At 47.1% G+C, this 14,180-nt stretch overlaps 1 protein-coding gene across 1 annotated transcript; it reads left to right on the top strand.

Annotated features, from left to right (window-relative positions):
- Positions 1-1,691: 1,691 nt before the first annotated feature.
- On the top strand, positions 1,692-13,462 carry CREBL2 (cAMP responsive element binding protein like 2). Its single transcript, XM_026033250.1, has 4 exons — positions 1,692-1,767; positions 10,495-10,692; positions 11,453-11,600; positions 12,301-13,462. Coding segments are annotated over exons 1-4 (363 nt in total). The 5' UTR covers positions 1,692-1,752; the 3' UTR covers positions 12,303-13,462.
- The last annotated feature ends 718 nt before the right edge of the window (positions 13,463-14,180 follow it).

The raw sequence follows: 14,180 nt of genomic DNA on the forward strand, positions 1-14,180 counted from the left end.
CTTTCCTTTCCTTTCCTTTCCTTTCCTTTCCTTTCCTTTCCTTTCCTTTCCTTTCCTTTCCTTTCCTTTCCTTTCCTTTCCTTTCCTTTCCTTTCTTTCCCTGCTTTAGTTACTTCTTCCTCTTTCTCAAACTTTGAGAGTTGGAAACCACTGAAAGCTGAAATGAGAGAGACAAAGAGGAGTGAGAGAGAAAAGAAGTACAATAGTTCATGCAAAGTGGATTTGTCAACTCCAACACATCCGTTTTTTCCATTGTCCAGTGGAAATCTACTAAGACAGAAATGGAGGAATACTAGTCATTATGATAAAAGTAAAACCTGAAGGGGCTGCAGGGTTGAAAATATCAGCTAAAAATCTCTTCCTTCACATTGGTGTTGCAGCAAGACCAGGTAAACGCACATATGTTTTTAAATGCTCAAGTCCATTATGAAGAAAGTCAGAGAAACCTCTATGCAGTGGCCTCTGCACCTACTAGAAGAATCCATAGCCTAGTCTACACACTTCTGTTACCTCAACCCTTACTGTGCTTGTTGTGGATTATAATAAGAAATGACTTAAAATTCTGGCGTAGTTTAGATATAGGACAAGTGACAAGTGAAGACAAACCAAATTTTCAGTCAAATCAGACAGGAGGCTCCAGTGGGAATCACCAGAGAGATCCATGGTCTGGTGTGAGTTGCTAGGATAAACATGGATCCACCAAGGTGCCTTCTAGCTGGGATGGAAAGTTGTTGTTGTTTCATAAGGCTCCCTGGCTGCTCGCTGAGGCCTCACTAGTTCCCTTTAAAATCACTAGAGGCTGCTATGGGGCAGGGCTCCCTTGGGCTTGGAGGAGGCAGGGATGCCCCACAGGGTGTTTTTGTGAGTGCCAGGAGGCCTCTTAGGTGTCCTGCATCCAAACCAGTTGGTTCAAAAGCTCCACAGGCCCCATCAGAGGGAAATGAAGCAGGGAGCAATGACTGGCCTGGTCTTATTTCATCCACCTGAGGGAGTGGGGGGAAAGCACAAATCTGCTTGTTTTTCAGCCTGATTTCTTAACTGCAGAACTGCTTGGTTTCTAAACCGCTGCTGTCTCGCAGCAATTCGCGGTGGAGCATCGCTGGCAGAGCTGCGCGTAGCTGAGACGCCCTGAACAGCTTTCCTCACGACACCTTCCAGTGCTCATAACCTGAGTGAGTGTTATCGTTCGGGGCGGTATTTCCCACACGGGGGTATATGCTGAAGTCTTAATTACTGATCCAAGATGGCGCAATAATTTTTATATAACATATATATAGATAACATATATCATTTAAAAAAAAAAAGGTGAAAATACGACTGTTTGTCCAGACCCCCCCCGCAGCCGCAGTGCCCTCTGGGAAATGTAGTCCTCCTCCGTGGGAGGCTGCGCGGGACCGGGGCGGAGCAGAACTAGGCGGAGCAGAGCGCGCTGCGGAACGGCCGGGCTCTCCCTGCGCGGGGCCTGCTGGGAGTTGTAGTTTCTCCTGGCGCAGCCCTCGGGCGTTGCGGAGGGCGGCGGCGCCGGGCGGGACTCCCCTTCCCAGCGTCCTCCGCTGGGGCGCGGCCGGCCCGCCCCGCCCCTCGCGGGCGGCTGTAAACAAACAGTGCGGAGGCCATGGCGGAGGCGGCGGGTTGTGGGGGCGGCTGTGGGGGGTGACCGCGGCCCTTCTGCCGCCGCCGCGGGGCTGGGGGGCCCTTCTCTGCGTCGGGTCTGCGCGGGCAGGTCGGCCTGTGGGCGGGCTGGCTGCACACATGGATGACAGCAAGGTAGGGGCCGCCGGGCGGGCGCGGGGCCGGCGCGGGGGGCGGTAGCGCCCTGGTTGCGGCGCCCCGGGCCTGCTGCGGGCTGTGGCGGCCCTGGCGTGTGTGTAAAGCGGAGCTCAAGCCGCGAGGGTTGTGCGAGTGTGCAAAGCAGCGGTAGTCAACTGGGAATCGCGAGTGAGGTTGGTGTGTGTGTTGAAATCACCTGAGCTGGCTTCCTTGGAGATGCCCTGTGGAAGGCCTGTGACCGCTGTGGGCAGCACGCGGGGATTCTTCGTCCCCTCCCCTTGTCAGGTATGAGGTGGCTCAGATGTTTCTCCTGCTTTCCTTTAAAGCTCCCTGTATGGGGTAGATAGGGCTGGAGATGAGAGAGCACTGGCCTGAGCTTGCACGACAAACCATGTGTTCCTGTAGTGCCCTGAGCTGCCTTGGCAGCTACCGTAAAAATAAAAGTGACAAAGTGCCACTGTAGGTGCTTCGCTCGCAAGCCTTGCCTTGGGAGCATCGCTGCTCTTCTCCATGTGTATCTTAATGACAAAAGGTCAGTAGTGTCCCTGGAGACAGTGGTGCTAAGTTTAGGTAGAGGAAGATGTGGGAGGAAGGCTCCCTCGCCTGCCTGGGGCAGTGTGCCCGAAACAGGACCTGCAGGGCCCGTGTGAGGCCTGGGAGGTTCTTGGAGTGCGGTATCCACCCAGTGCAGTTTCCCAGCTGCACATCCCAGCTCCGTGTGGGTGTTTGTTGGATCCAGTAGGGTCATTTGTGCCAAAGGCTGCTTAGGTCGCTGAGCGCCAGCGCGGGGAAGGCTGCGCTTTGCGAGGCCCGAGAAGCAGCGGCCTCTGCCTGGTTACTTCTGGGCATGGCCGGGTGTGAAAACTGGCCAGCTGATGGGTACGTGTGGTGTGGTGTGTTTTTCCAAGCCACATAGTTCTCCTCCCGCTTGATTTTTATTAGAACAAAATCATGTTACCATAACGATCTGTTGCGACTCAGAAGGAAAAAAAGGCTTGAGGTAATTTCTTGAGGAATAGATCTAATAATTTTACAAGTGATCAGTAGTTTGTGAGTGGATAAAGCTAGTAATTATCCATGAAATAGATAATCTGCATAGGAATGGCTCACGCTAATTTCCAAAGTTATCAGCGTATTTACAACAGATAACTTATACATTTTTACAATTCTTAGTGTGTTTTTGGAGTCTTCAGCAAGTAATAAACAGGATCACCAAATAGCTGGGGTTGGAAGGGACTTCTGGAGATTGGCAGTTCCAGCCCACTGACAGCACATGTGACTATCTGCTTTTTGTTGGAAAGGTTATTGGATGCATTGACTAACAGAACTAAATGTTATCACCTGGACATTAAGACCCCCTCCCTGGCCCCCCTGCATCAAGAATAAAAGGAAAGTGAAGAAGAGCGTCCAGAGAGTGGATTCCTTCGCCTCCTATTTCCAGTGTCAGGTAGAGCTGCCTGATAGGATGTTTCCATGTAACTTACCACTGAGATCCTTGCAACAGTGAGGCTACAGTGAGTTTTGTAAAGGGTGCTACCTAGGACTACTGGATGTGGCAGTTCCCAAAGAAGACTTTGTAAAGTCTTTGTTCCCTCAGCAAGTTTTTAATTAATGTTATAAACTTGGGCTAGTCAGACCTAGTATCTTCTATGGTAAAGAGCTGATACTGGTCAGGAAGTGGCCACTGCTTTGAAAGGTTTCGCTGCAGTTGCCTTGAAGGGCTCCGTTCATGAAGCTGCAGGTTGGCTTGAACGTTTGGTGCCTCTATTTGGGACATCCAGTTTCTGTTGGGAAGGCTGGAACTTTTGTAGCTGGAAATTGCTGGGTCAGAATGAGGCAAGCTGTATTTGTGCTTTGTTTTTAGGAAGCGTAGTGTTACAGCTCAAGCCAACACATCCTCTGTCTGCAAGTTTTACTGAGTCATGTTTCCCTCTTACTAAAAGGGTTGCCCCCATGATCTGAGAGTCTTACTTGGATGACTGGGATTATGACAGGAATTTCCCTGTAAAAACTGTGATAATTAAATCACATTAGCAGGGATGTACCCATTCTGTAGCTACGTCCCCCCACATTCAGAGTTTTTCCTCATCTAGATGAGACACGGAAGTTAGAATTGAGCTTGGTGGCCATAATATTTCTCCTGATTCTTAGATTATAGTTGAAGTTTTCATTTAGGATTAAGACATCACCAGAAGAATGGTGCATTTAAAGGATGTTCTCATATTATTCAAAACAAAAGCAAGAGCAACAGCAACAACAAGGAAACAAAAGTTTTTTTCTCTTGTAGCTGCTCTGGAACTAAGGCCTTTTAAAATACTGGTCTCCTTTGCCCTTGTGCTGGTTCCAGCTATAGGCTGTATGTGGGAAAGAGTTTGAGCCTGTAGCTGCTTTTTGTCAATTAATTTCTGCTAGGATATCACCTGTGCGCCTCCTAAGTGGTCACATAGTGCTTATGTGAATAATTCAGTTTTCAGTTTATGGATAGAAATGAGAAATAAAAAATAAATCACTAAAACACTCTTTAATTGTTATTTCTAATGTTTTTTTTTTCAAGTATTTTTTTAAGGTTTTGGCTTACTCTTACTTTGAACACTTTTCTATATGGAAAAGATGTCTCTAGTTTTAAAGAAGTTGAGTTAAAGTGTATTTTTCTTCAGTTACATTTTGAACTTAACTAAAAAGTGATAGAACAGATTTATTTTAAGGGAAAGTGTGTTTTGACGATGAGTATGCATATTTAAAGTGAGGGGTTTTTTTAAGCTAAAATGGATTTCTTTTTGGCAAATTGTACGCTGCTTCATTCTTAGTTTCTGCAGTAGAATGTAGTAATTGGTTTGTGTTTGGAATGGAAATAGTGAAATTCACAGAACAGCTTTTTAAAAGTCTGAAGTCTTGCTAGCTTAAGGAAGCTACTTATATGTGTTGGATTTGCAAGAAATGGAGATGAGAGGGAGAGAGAGAGGGAGAGAGAGAGGGAGGGAGAGAGGGAGGGAGAGGGAGAGGGAAGGGCAAAAGAAAAAGCAAGCCAGGGAAACCTTTTGTTATTTAGTTATGCTGCAAGAAAACCCAGTTCATTCTTTTGAATTTTGAAATGATGGATCTCATTCTTGATATCTAGTGCTTAATGATCAAGTGAGTTTCTCAACCAGTTTCTTAACTAATTCTTAGTTGTTGAGTTTTTTGTTGTTTTTGCTTTAAGATAAATTGCTGCATAGTCTGAAGTGAAGGGACAAGTTCCTTTATATCTGTGGCGGCAGCTACAGCTGCTGAAAGGCTCTTTTTTCAGCTAATATTCTTTGTGTTCATTCACCAGCAGGATGGGACCAGGACTGTGAACGCTGATCTTGAGATTTGACTGTTCTCAAAGTTCAACAAACTAGTGATGCGGGAGGTGAAATAGAGCTTTTAGGCAAGTGTGTTTTTAAGTGGTAACTTAGTTTATAATGAAAGCAACCTCCTCAGAGTAGCTGTTCCTATTATTATTAGTGTGATCATCTCTGTGATGGTCTCCGTGATGAGTCCTGTGTATGGCGTGTCCTTGGATGTCTTGCTCTAGTGTCCTCTCTTGGGAGAGCCCTTGGTCACAGGACAGGGGGGAGGCCCGTGACAAAAGGCTGCAGGTGAGGGGTGAATTGCACTGCTTTGGCCTCTGCCCAGCCTTGTAACATCAAATATCTGGACACCTGTGATCCTGAGGGAGTTTTGCTGGAGGTGACCGATGGCAGAGATGCTGCTACCCTCCCTCCAAGGGGCTTGTGTGCACAGGTGAGCTGTGAGAGCCCTGACAGGTCGCCCGCATTCATGAGATATTCCCCAACAGATCTCTGCCTTTGACCTCACGACTGGGAGTAGCCCGGATGGGGAGTTGGGAGCAGACCTGGCAATCCTGGAGCCGGCTGCGAGGAGTGCGTCGAATGCCGCAGGGCTGGCGCGTTCATCAGGGGTCAGGATGGAGCCCAGGACCTGCTTTCACAACGATCTAGGTTGTTCAGGAGAGGACATTGGTTACTGGGTTTTCACCCTATAGTATTTTTTTTCCAGAGTTTGCAGGTTTGTAAAGCCCTGCGGAGCCTTCTCGGCAGGTGCCTGTCCCAAGGCACCGGTGGTTGGCAGGGCTCAGCTGGTCTATCTGCTTTCTCGTGTTTGCCGTAGGTTGGTAAAATGAGTTGGCTTAAACTCTCGCAAATCGGCTAGAGACTTCATGTCTGCAGGGGCTAGGAGGCTATGCCTAGGATAGGCATAGCTTTAGCTGACTGTCTCTGTTGCCCGTTCAGAGCTCTTATAGAGAGGGGTTTAATCTCTGGCTTCTGTTAGCAGAAATGGGCAGAATAAGCCCTCAGGTGGAGGGGCGTATTTCTGTGTGCAAGGCTGTGATTTCTTCCTGGGTGCAAGGAAGGAAGAAAGGGAGGATTCTGACCTGTTGAGTGGTAAGGAGGCTGTCAAGTGATTGCCAGAGACCCTCAACAGGGATTCCTGACCTGAACTTCAACATCTGCACATTCTAACGTGTGGATATTTGCTGAGCACTTTATGAAATCTTGGTATTTGTTCCTGTTTTTTTTTTTTTTTAACAGTCTTCTGTAGACATCTGTTGCTAAGTTTACCTTCTTAGCACGTTAGTCATTTTGCATGATTAGACTTTTTTGCTATAATTTGTATTCACATATTTGCTTAAGACGTAAAGTGTTTGCTCACTAATTTAAACTGTACATTTTTGGTTCATTATCCTCTGTGCTTTTGGAGTGCTTTCTCAGTGTGATTTGGGATGCTGAGTCTGCCAGTGCAAGTTACAAGCTTTACACAGATCAATCTGTTTAAAGCATGATGCAGTGGAGGTATGAGGATTATTCCATTATAACCATTTATCTAGCTAGGTTATATATTATTCCTGTGACTGATATTGTGATTTAGCAGGTCAGATAATCCCACCTGTATTAGGAGACTCAAAGCTCATTTTGCTTGAGTATTGGTTTGGAGAAAGTGTTTTTGCAAATGTGAATAGACCTTTTTTCTTTTTTTTTTTTTTTTTCCCCCACTCCTTTAGCATAACAAATTCAGTGCTTAAGCCAGTTTTTCTTTCTTGCTGATTATTTTTTATAGTTTTAGGTAAATTCTGTGGGTGATCATCAGTTTCGTGCTCAGTTGGGTTCTGCAGACGTGTGCCTTTGGCAAGCCAGAGTCTGGACCACGGTTTGAGGTGATTCCCCAAACTGGATCTCGAACGTTGACGGCTGTAGCACTTCAGAACTAATTGACACCTTTGAATGAATGAATTGGTGCTGAGAGAGAAGGAACTGGTGCCTGCAGTCAGCATTGCTTTAGTCTGGCTGTTTGTCCAGTGCCTGCAGGTGTAGCAGCAAGACCAGGTTTATCACAGCGTTGGGTGAGTGGGGCTCAATACACGAGGGATGGGACCGTGGGTTGTGGTCCTGGACATGTCTGTCCATTTAGGGGAGGATCCCTCCAGATCCCACTGTGGCACCACCTCCCCAGAGGTCTGTTCAATCCCTTCCCAATGCACTTTTGCTCGTCTTTGAGGGAGAAACAAGAAAAAAAAATCAGAGATAGAATTTGTCTTGTTTCTGTACCAGGTGAGGTAATTGAAGGTATTTCCAGTTCGAGGTTAAGTAATTGTGTACCTGAATACCAGGTAAGAATGATGTTGCAATCTCTACACTTTTATTATTTTATTAAAAAAGGAGAGAAGCTTTTCTGTTTTCTGAAACGGGGATGAGCTGAAATAGGAGCTTGGTTGGCCTTCTGACAAATTCATGTCATTATTAATATTTTTATAGCAAATTTTTATCATTAGCACTGATGTGGGTTGTGATTGCCTCTGACTCTCTGAAAACACAAATCCCCGCTGCTGAATGCTAATGGATCCCATCCCTTTATGAACTCCAGGGAAATACAAAGGGAACACAGTGTTTGCTTGGTGTTTCTTTCTGGTCCGCTGCCACGCTCAGCATCAACTAGCACTTCTGCTTTGTCTTTTTTCTGTCCCACCAGCACAGCAACTGGCTGGGCAGGCATGCCTGGGAGCCGGGCATGCTGAGGAAGGATTTAGGAGGCCTTGCCTTCCCCGAGGGGGTCGCTTAAGCTTGCGGCACAAGCTGCTGGGTATTGGCAAGAGCAAGGTCCCAAGAGGACAGGGCTTGGTGAAATCACTCCAGCTGTGCAGGGCGACGCGGAGCTGGGTGGCGAAGGGCTGCTCGGGGCTGTGGAGGCAACGTGGGTCCTTGCAGGGCGGCGAGAAGCCTGTTGGGGTCTTAAAGGTACTTGGAAAGCTCCCTTCCCTCTCCACTCCATAATTTCTGCAGTGCTGGTGGTGAGAGCCTAGCCAGGAAAACCCTGTGGAGCTGCAAGAGATTGGAGATCTGGAGAGACAGAGCGGTTGGTTCATAGCGGAGGATCCGTGAAGGATCTCTGCCACCCTTCACATTCACCCTGGGCTCCAATGGGCCTTTAACTGCTTTGTGTTCACAGCTCTAGCTCTGTCCACAAAAGAAAGAAATGGTTCCTTTGAGCGCAGGCTTTGGGCTGAAGCACCACAAACTGGCATCAAACCTGGACCCTTTGCTACATGCAGACTTGGAAAGAGCTCGTCCGGAGCTCCAATGTCATCATCCACCTCTCCTTTTCCTTAGTAGCATCTGTGTCCTGTCTTCATGTGACTCCTCAAAGTGTTTTGAAATAACAGGTCCCTAAAACAGGTCCCGTGCTGTTCATACAGAGGGGTCGTGAGTGCCGGCCCTCTCTGCTGGAGCAGCAGGTCCTTAGGAGGGCTGCAGCGTCCGTCCCACAGCCCTGCTTGCTGGGACAGCAGGGCAGCGACAGGTAAGGTTCAGAAGGGAAGAGGCCGCAGAGGGGAGCAGGAGGTGGCCCTGAGAAGCAACACGTTGCAGAAGGTTTTATATAAAAGCCAAACAGCAGCAGTGTCACTTGGTGCCTTAGGCCAGGTTATCCTGTTCTAGAGCACTGAGTTTAATGACTTGACTAAGCTAGGAAGCCTTACGGATGGGCCTTTGTTCCAGGGCAGGTGGAGGAGGTGGTTATTCACACTGTCCTCGGCAGCTCAGCTGCAAAGAAAGCAGTTTGAGTTTTTGCCCGCTCTGCTGAGTGTCTTATATTTGCTTTACTTATATTTGCTTATACTTTACTTATATTTGCTTTACTTTACTGAATTTGCCATTAAGTACTTTCTCTTCCTGTGATTGCTTCTGGTGGGCAGCTACTACTGAGTACATGAGGAGAGGCAATGTGTGAGAGGCTGGATTGTGCTGCCATGTGATTGTTGACTCGCTTCCAGAGAAAGAATAGGCCCAATTGTGGAGTCTTTTCTGTTTTTCCTTTCCTTCTGGCACATCAGTTCACTATTTCATTGTTTTCCACTGCAGCCTGCTCAGTTTATAGAATGAGAGACTTCTGTGGCCATCAAAACAGATTTACAGCATCACATGGCAAGAAAAAAAAGTGTAATTTTCTATTGTGAACTGTGGTATTTTGAACACTGTTTGTAAGGAAAAATACCATGTGTACACACCATGGTGAAACACTAAGCCAGAAGTGAAATTCCTGCGTGTTAGGTGTGCTTCCCCACACCTTCTCCATTCAAACAGTGTGGGCAAAGTGCAAATAAATAAAAATTTTCACTTCAGAGGGAGAATGGGGTGTGTGACCAACATGCTCACAGGGCCGTCCTACCCCATGGTCACTGTACTAATTTTCATACCTTATTTGTGTGTGCCACGTTCTCGTGTTAAAAGTGGAATATTTGGGTGGGGAAGCACAGAGTAAACACAGAGAAAACTACTATTTGCTTCCCTGGGGTATGGGAAGCTTTCAGATCTGTTAAAGGGAAAAAAAATAGCCACAAAGAGAAAGGGGAAGTGATTCCCAGTGGCAGGTGTGTGTAGGGCCAGAAACGATGGGGTTGCGTTTCTGCAAGGGGGATCCAAATCTGGCTCCGTGAGAGCTGGACCTGGGCGCAGGTGGCAGGAGGAGGCAATCCTCTAGCGTGTGTAAATGTTAATAAATAAATAATTCTTATATGCCCACAGTGGCAAGGCATGACTCTAAAGGAGACGTCAGGCTCGGTCGGGAAAGGAATGGAAATGAAAGGCAGGACATGGTGTTATTCTCTTGCAGTAAATCGGGGCAGAGGAATATCAGATAGCCAGGGAATTGTTTTGAGAGATTTCATCTTAAGAGTAAACTTTCTGAAAAGTCAGAGAATGATTTTGAGAGGTTTCATTTTAATAGTAAACTTTCTGAAAATATGGTGGTTTTATTGCACCAAACTTGGAGTCAATAACTCTCTTTCTTTCACCTTGAGCACTAAACTCCATTGTCATTATTGTTCAGCTGACAAGTATCAGGGCAAGACTTGTCACTGATGTTGTTTACCGATATTACAACACTTTTCTTATGGAGCTGGCTGATCGTCTCCTCCCCCCCTGCACGTTGCTCCTTCAGATCAGAGCAGGGACATTTACAATAGGGCTGCTTGGACGCTGGCTTTGTGGTAAAGCCTTATCCCCCTCCCTCGTGTTTGCTGCTGTCGCTGGAACCTTCCCACGTGGGCCCTCTAAAAAGGCACTTTTGGAGGCTCGTCTGGCTCCGGAGTCGCTGCGGGTGTGCGCAGAGCTTGGGCCTGGGGTGTCCCGTGGGCAGCGCCGCGTCGCCCTCGCGGAGCAGCGCCCTCAACGCTCCCTTCTGCTGCAGGTGGCTGGAGGCAAAGTCAAGAAGCCGGGCAAGCGGGGCCGCAAGCCAGCCAAGATTGACCTGAAGGCCAAGCTCGAGAGGAGCCGTCAGAGCGCGCGCGAGTGCCGAGCCCGCAAGAAGCTGCGCTACCAGTACCTGGAGGAGCTGGTGTCGGGCCGGGAGCGAGCCATCTGCGCGCTGCGGGAGGAGCTCGACATGGTGAGGAGCCCGCGGCGCCCCTGGGGACGCGCGCTCCTGCAAGCCGCTGCCACCAAACTGAGAGTAGATCTTGGCTGTGAGATAATCAGAGCATCACTAACAGATGCGCTCAGCTGCTTGCCCGCTTTGCGTGCTGAAATTGGACCGTGTGCCACAAGTTAATGCTCTAGTTTTGAACTAGAGGTGAGAAAAGAAAGTGCCGGTGCCTGCAAATCTGTTGTCTTTGAAATCTTTATTTTGGAAAGCCTTTGGCAGGGGGAGGAGTTAAAGGACGGGAAGAGATGTGTTAAAGGAGCAGTGGGGAGGTACATCCATAGTTTGCCAGTGCTTCCCCGGACCTCTGTCTCTGTACGGGAGGTCAAGTTCTGCAGCTCCCTGTGTTGACATGTGGTTGCCCAGCTGTGCAGTTTAGAGCGTGCGTAAAATGGGTGCCAAATAACCTACATTTGCAAAGAACATTTTCTCCTGATGCACCAGCCCAGCTCCTCAAGTGGTGGGTGCCACTGGAATGGAGTGCACTGCTTTGACCTTGGGCTGGGCTTGTTTGAAGGGGTGTAGGGCTAGTGCGGATGTATAGAAGAGATAGGATGGAGATGGGGCCATCTGGCCCTGTAGTGCAGCCCAGGGTTTGCCGGTGAAGAATGAAAGGTGCAGGAGCTGGGAGTAAGGCAAGATTCCTGTAACTGCCCCTCGTACAAGTAGAGAGGACCTTTTGGTCGTCAGTGACCAAACTGACGCCCGCTGTGCTTGCGTGTTTCAGTACAAGCAGTGGTGCGCGGCGATGGACCAAGGGAAAATCCCCTCTGAAATAAAAGCCCTGCTTACTGGAGAGGAGCAGGGCAGAGCTCAGCAGAACGCGGCCAAGCTCGCCAAGAGCGGGAAGGCGGACGCAAACGGCAGCGCTCCCTGTAAGTATCCAGCCTAGCACTGGTTCCTGTTTTGCTGCATCCTGTGGGGTGTAGGAGGATGATTGTGGTGTAGGAAGAGACATGAGGATGTGCTCTGGTGCACAAGTAGTAGATTGAAGCAAAGGACTTGGTGGGTGGTACAAGGACCCTGTAATGTTTACAGGGACAACAGAGTAATGACACTAGTTAGCAAAGTGGGCAGCTGTTTTAAAATAAGGCTCAACTGCTGTGCTTCACTGCAGCCTGTGAGATCTTGGTTTTTTACTGCAGTTTTTGTTTTCCTAATGGAAAAGGAACGCACAAGATATAACTGAACTTTTAAAGCTTCATCATGAAAACATTATTATAATTGCAAGCCCTGAAAAGTGAGAAATGCTGGACTTGGGATACGCTATGAATTTTTTTTCTCCATGCCTCTTTTGTGCTTGTCCAGGGAGTGGAATAATGTTATTTTGAGAGGCTGAAAAGTGAAAAGTTCATATAATGTAAAGTCATTTTCCTGGTGCATACCTGCAAAGGGTTAAGGCAACACAAGCAATTCAAAAAGTCCCATCTTCTGATTCTGAAATGCTTCACTATACACGTTAAATTGTGCTTTGTTATAAGTTCTAAAGTATGAATTCTTAGCTTTATATTTTTAACAATATGAAAACCACATTTGTGACTGTGACAATCTTCCCCTTTGGTGCCATATTCCCAGGAGCCGGACGCAGAACCGTGAGTGCTGCAGGACAGAGAGCTTGGTGGCCAGCAGAAGAAAGCTGTTACCAGCGAAGCAGATGGATCCCGTGGTGCAGGGGGAAGGATCCCAGTCTGTGTCCTCTCTTTGCTCCTCCCCACGTGGAGCTCCTCGGCTGTGGTGTTTCGAGGCCTGCCAGGAGTGGGGCTTCTGGGGCAGTAGGTGTTTGTAAGAGCAGAGCCTTGTTCTTTCTGTCTCTACCCCTTCCGCCCCAAACACAACTGTGGCAGCTTTTCGACATTCCCAGAAAGGGGCAGGGGCTGCTCCTGTGTCAAAAGCCTGAGCCCAGAACTAGCCTGCCTGCGCGGTCAGCAGTTGTGGGGTCAGTAACTGCTGTGGGAGGGCGAGAGGTTCCGTGAAGGAAAAGCGGAAGGAAGATCCCGTAACAGCTTTGATAAAGTGGAGTACTGTAGGTCAAGGGAAAGGCACTTTCTGGACTCTCTCATTGAATATTCTAAGCTTTCAGTAAGAGGGTTTGTAGAGATGTAATTTGTAAACTAAATAAAATACTTTCAGCATCCTTTTATAAAGCTACGTGCATTTAATGATATTGGTGCTTTATTGCTGCTAAAGAGAGGTACTAGGTATATCCCCTGCCTTTGTGCATATTTCTATTGCAGAATGTATTTTCTCTATATACCTCTAGTATATAATTAAGGCATCTCCATTCCCACTTTTAGCAATGGAACAACTGCTGTCTACTCCCACCCATCATGCCCAGCTATTTTTCTGTACACAGCTGCATTTGAGATCTATTTTCTTCCCGGGACTTGATATAAGCTCTGCTATATTTGCCTGATTTCTCAGCCAAAGAATTGGTCCCAAACCCAAGAACTGGTAGTGAGGAAAAAGCGGAATCAGTTCAGTCTTGCGGTAAGATAAGGGATGGCAAAAGCCTTGTGGGATGATGATTCACTCAAGGCATTGATAGATAACCTGCCATTTCCTTTAGACTGCACCACCTCCACTCGATGCACTTTTGCATGTAGATGATGCAGTGTGAAGCAGCAAAGGGCTCGGGATTTTCAGTGAGACTTTTGCTTGTCCTTTGTTTTGCTCGTGACAATATCTTTCTCTGTACTTTATGAAATGCATGGAACATTTTTCAATCTTGTGTTTTCCTCTTTGTTTCACAGAATAAATATAACAAATGACTGCTAGACATGAGTGTTGCATTCTTTTTATTGAAAGAACAATCTGCTTGGAATGATCTCAACTCAGGATTTGGTGAAAGCAGTGAAAATAATAAAGTGCTATATTTCAGCGTATGGCACAGTTGTCATAGTAATAAAGGCTGTATATTAATCCTCAAAACAGGGTTTTAAGTTCACTGTACAGCCCTTCCACATTTATACTTTGTTAACAAGTGCTGAAAATATTGCATAGACACACACAACTATTCTGAAAGGTTAAATAACATTGAAATCCAGTTAAACGGGATCTGAGGGTTCCCCTCCCAAACTCTTTAACCTCTGAACTGTAATTTTTCCTGAAAGACAGTGACCAGGCCAGGCTGTAACTGAAGATCGGGCAAGTAGTCAGCACATTTTAACTATGTTCTCTAGAAGAAAAAATCTAAGCCAGATATCCAGAACTATATGTGTAGCTTGCAGCTGAATTTGGCAACCTTATCTTGCCATGAATGTAATACGTTACTTTCAGTCTTACGAAGCAGACTTGCACAGTGCCCCTAGTTTCAGATGTCAGCTATGTTTTGCTACTGAGTTCTTTGCTACTGAGGCTGTGCGTATGCCTGAACATTTCTGAATCGGGGGCATTGGGGGAAAGAAAATACATAGAGTTGTTGTCGCATTCATGACCAGGGAAGTTTTACTCTGCAC

The sequence above is a fragment of the Nothoprocta perdicaria genome, unplaced genomic scaffold (genome assembly GCF_003342845.1).
Source record: "Nothoprocta perdicaria isolate Ctin4 unplaced genomic scaffold, notPer1 scaffold_126, whole genome shotgun sequence".
Lineage (NCBI taxonomy): Eukaryota > Metazoa > Chordata > Aves > Tinamiformes > Tinamidae > Nothoprocta > Nothoprocta perdicaria.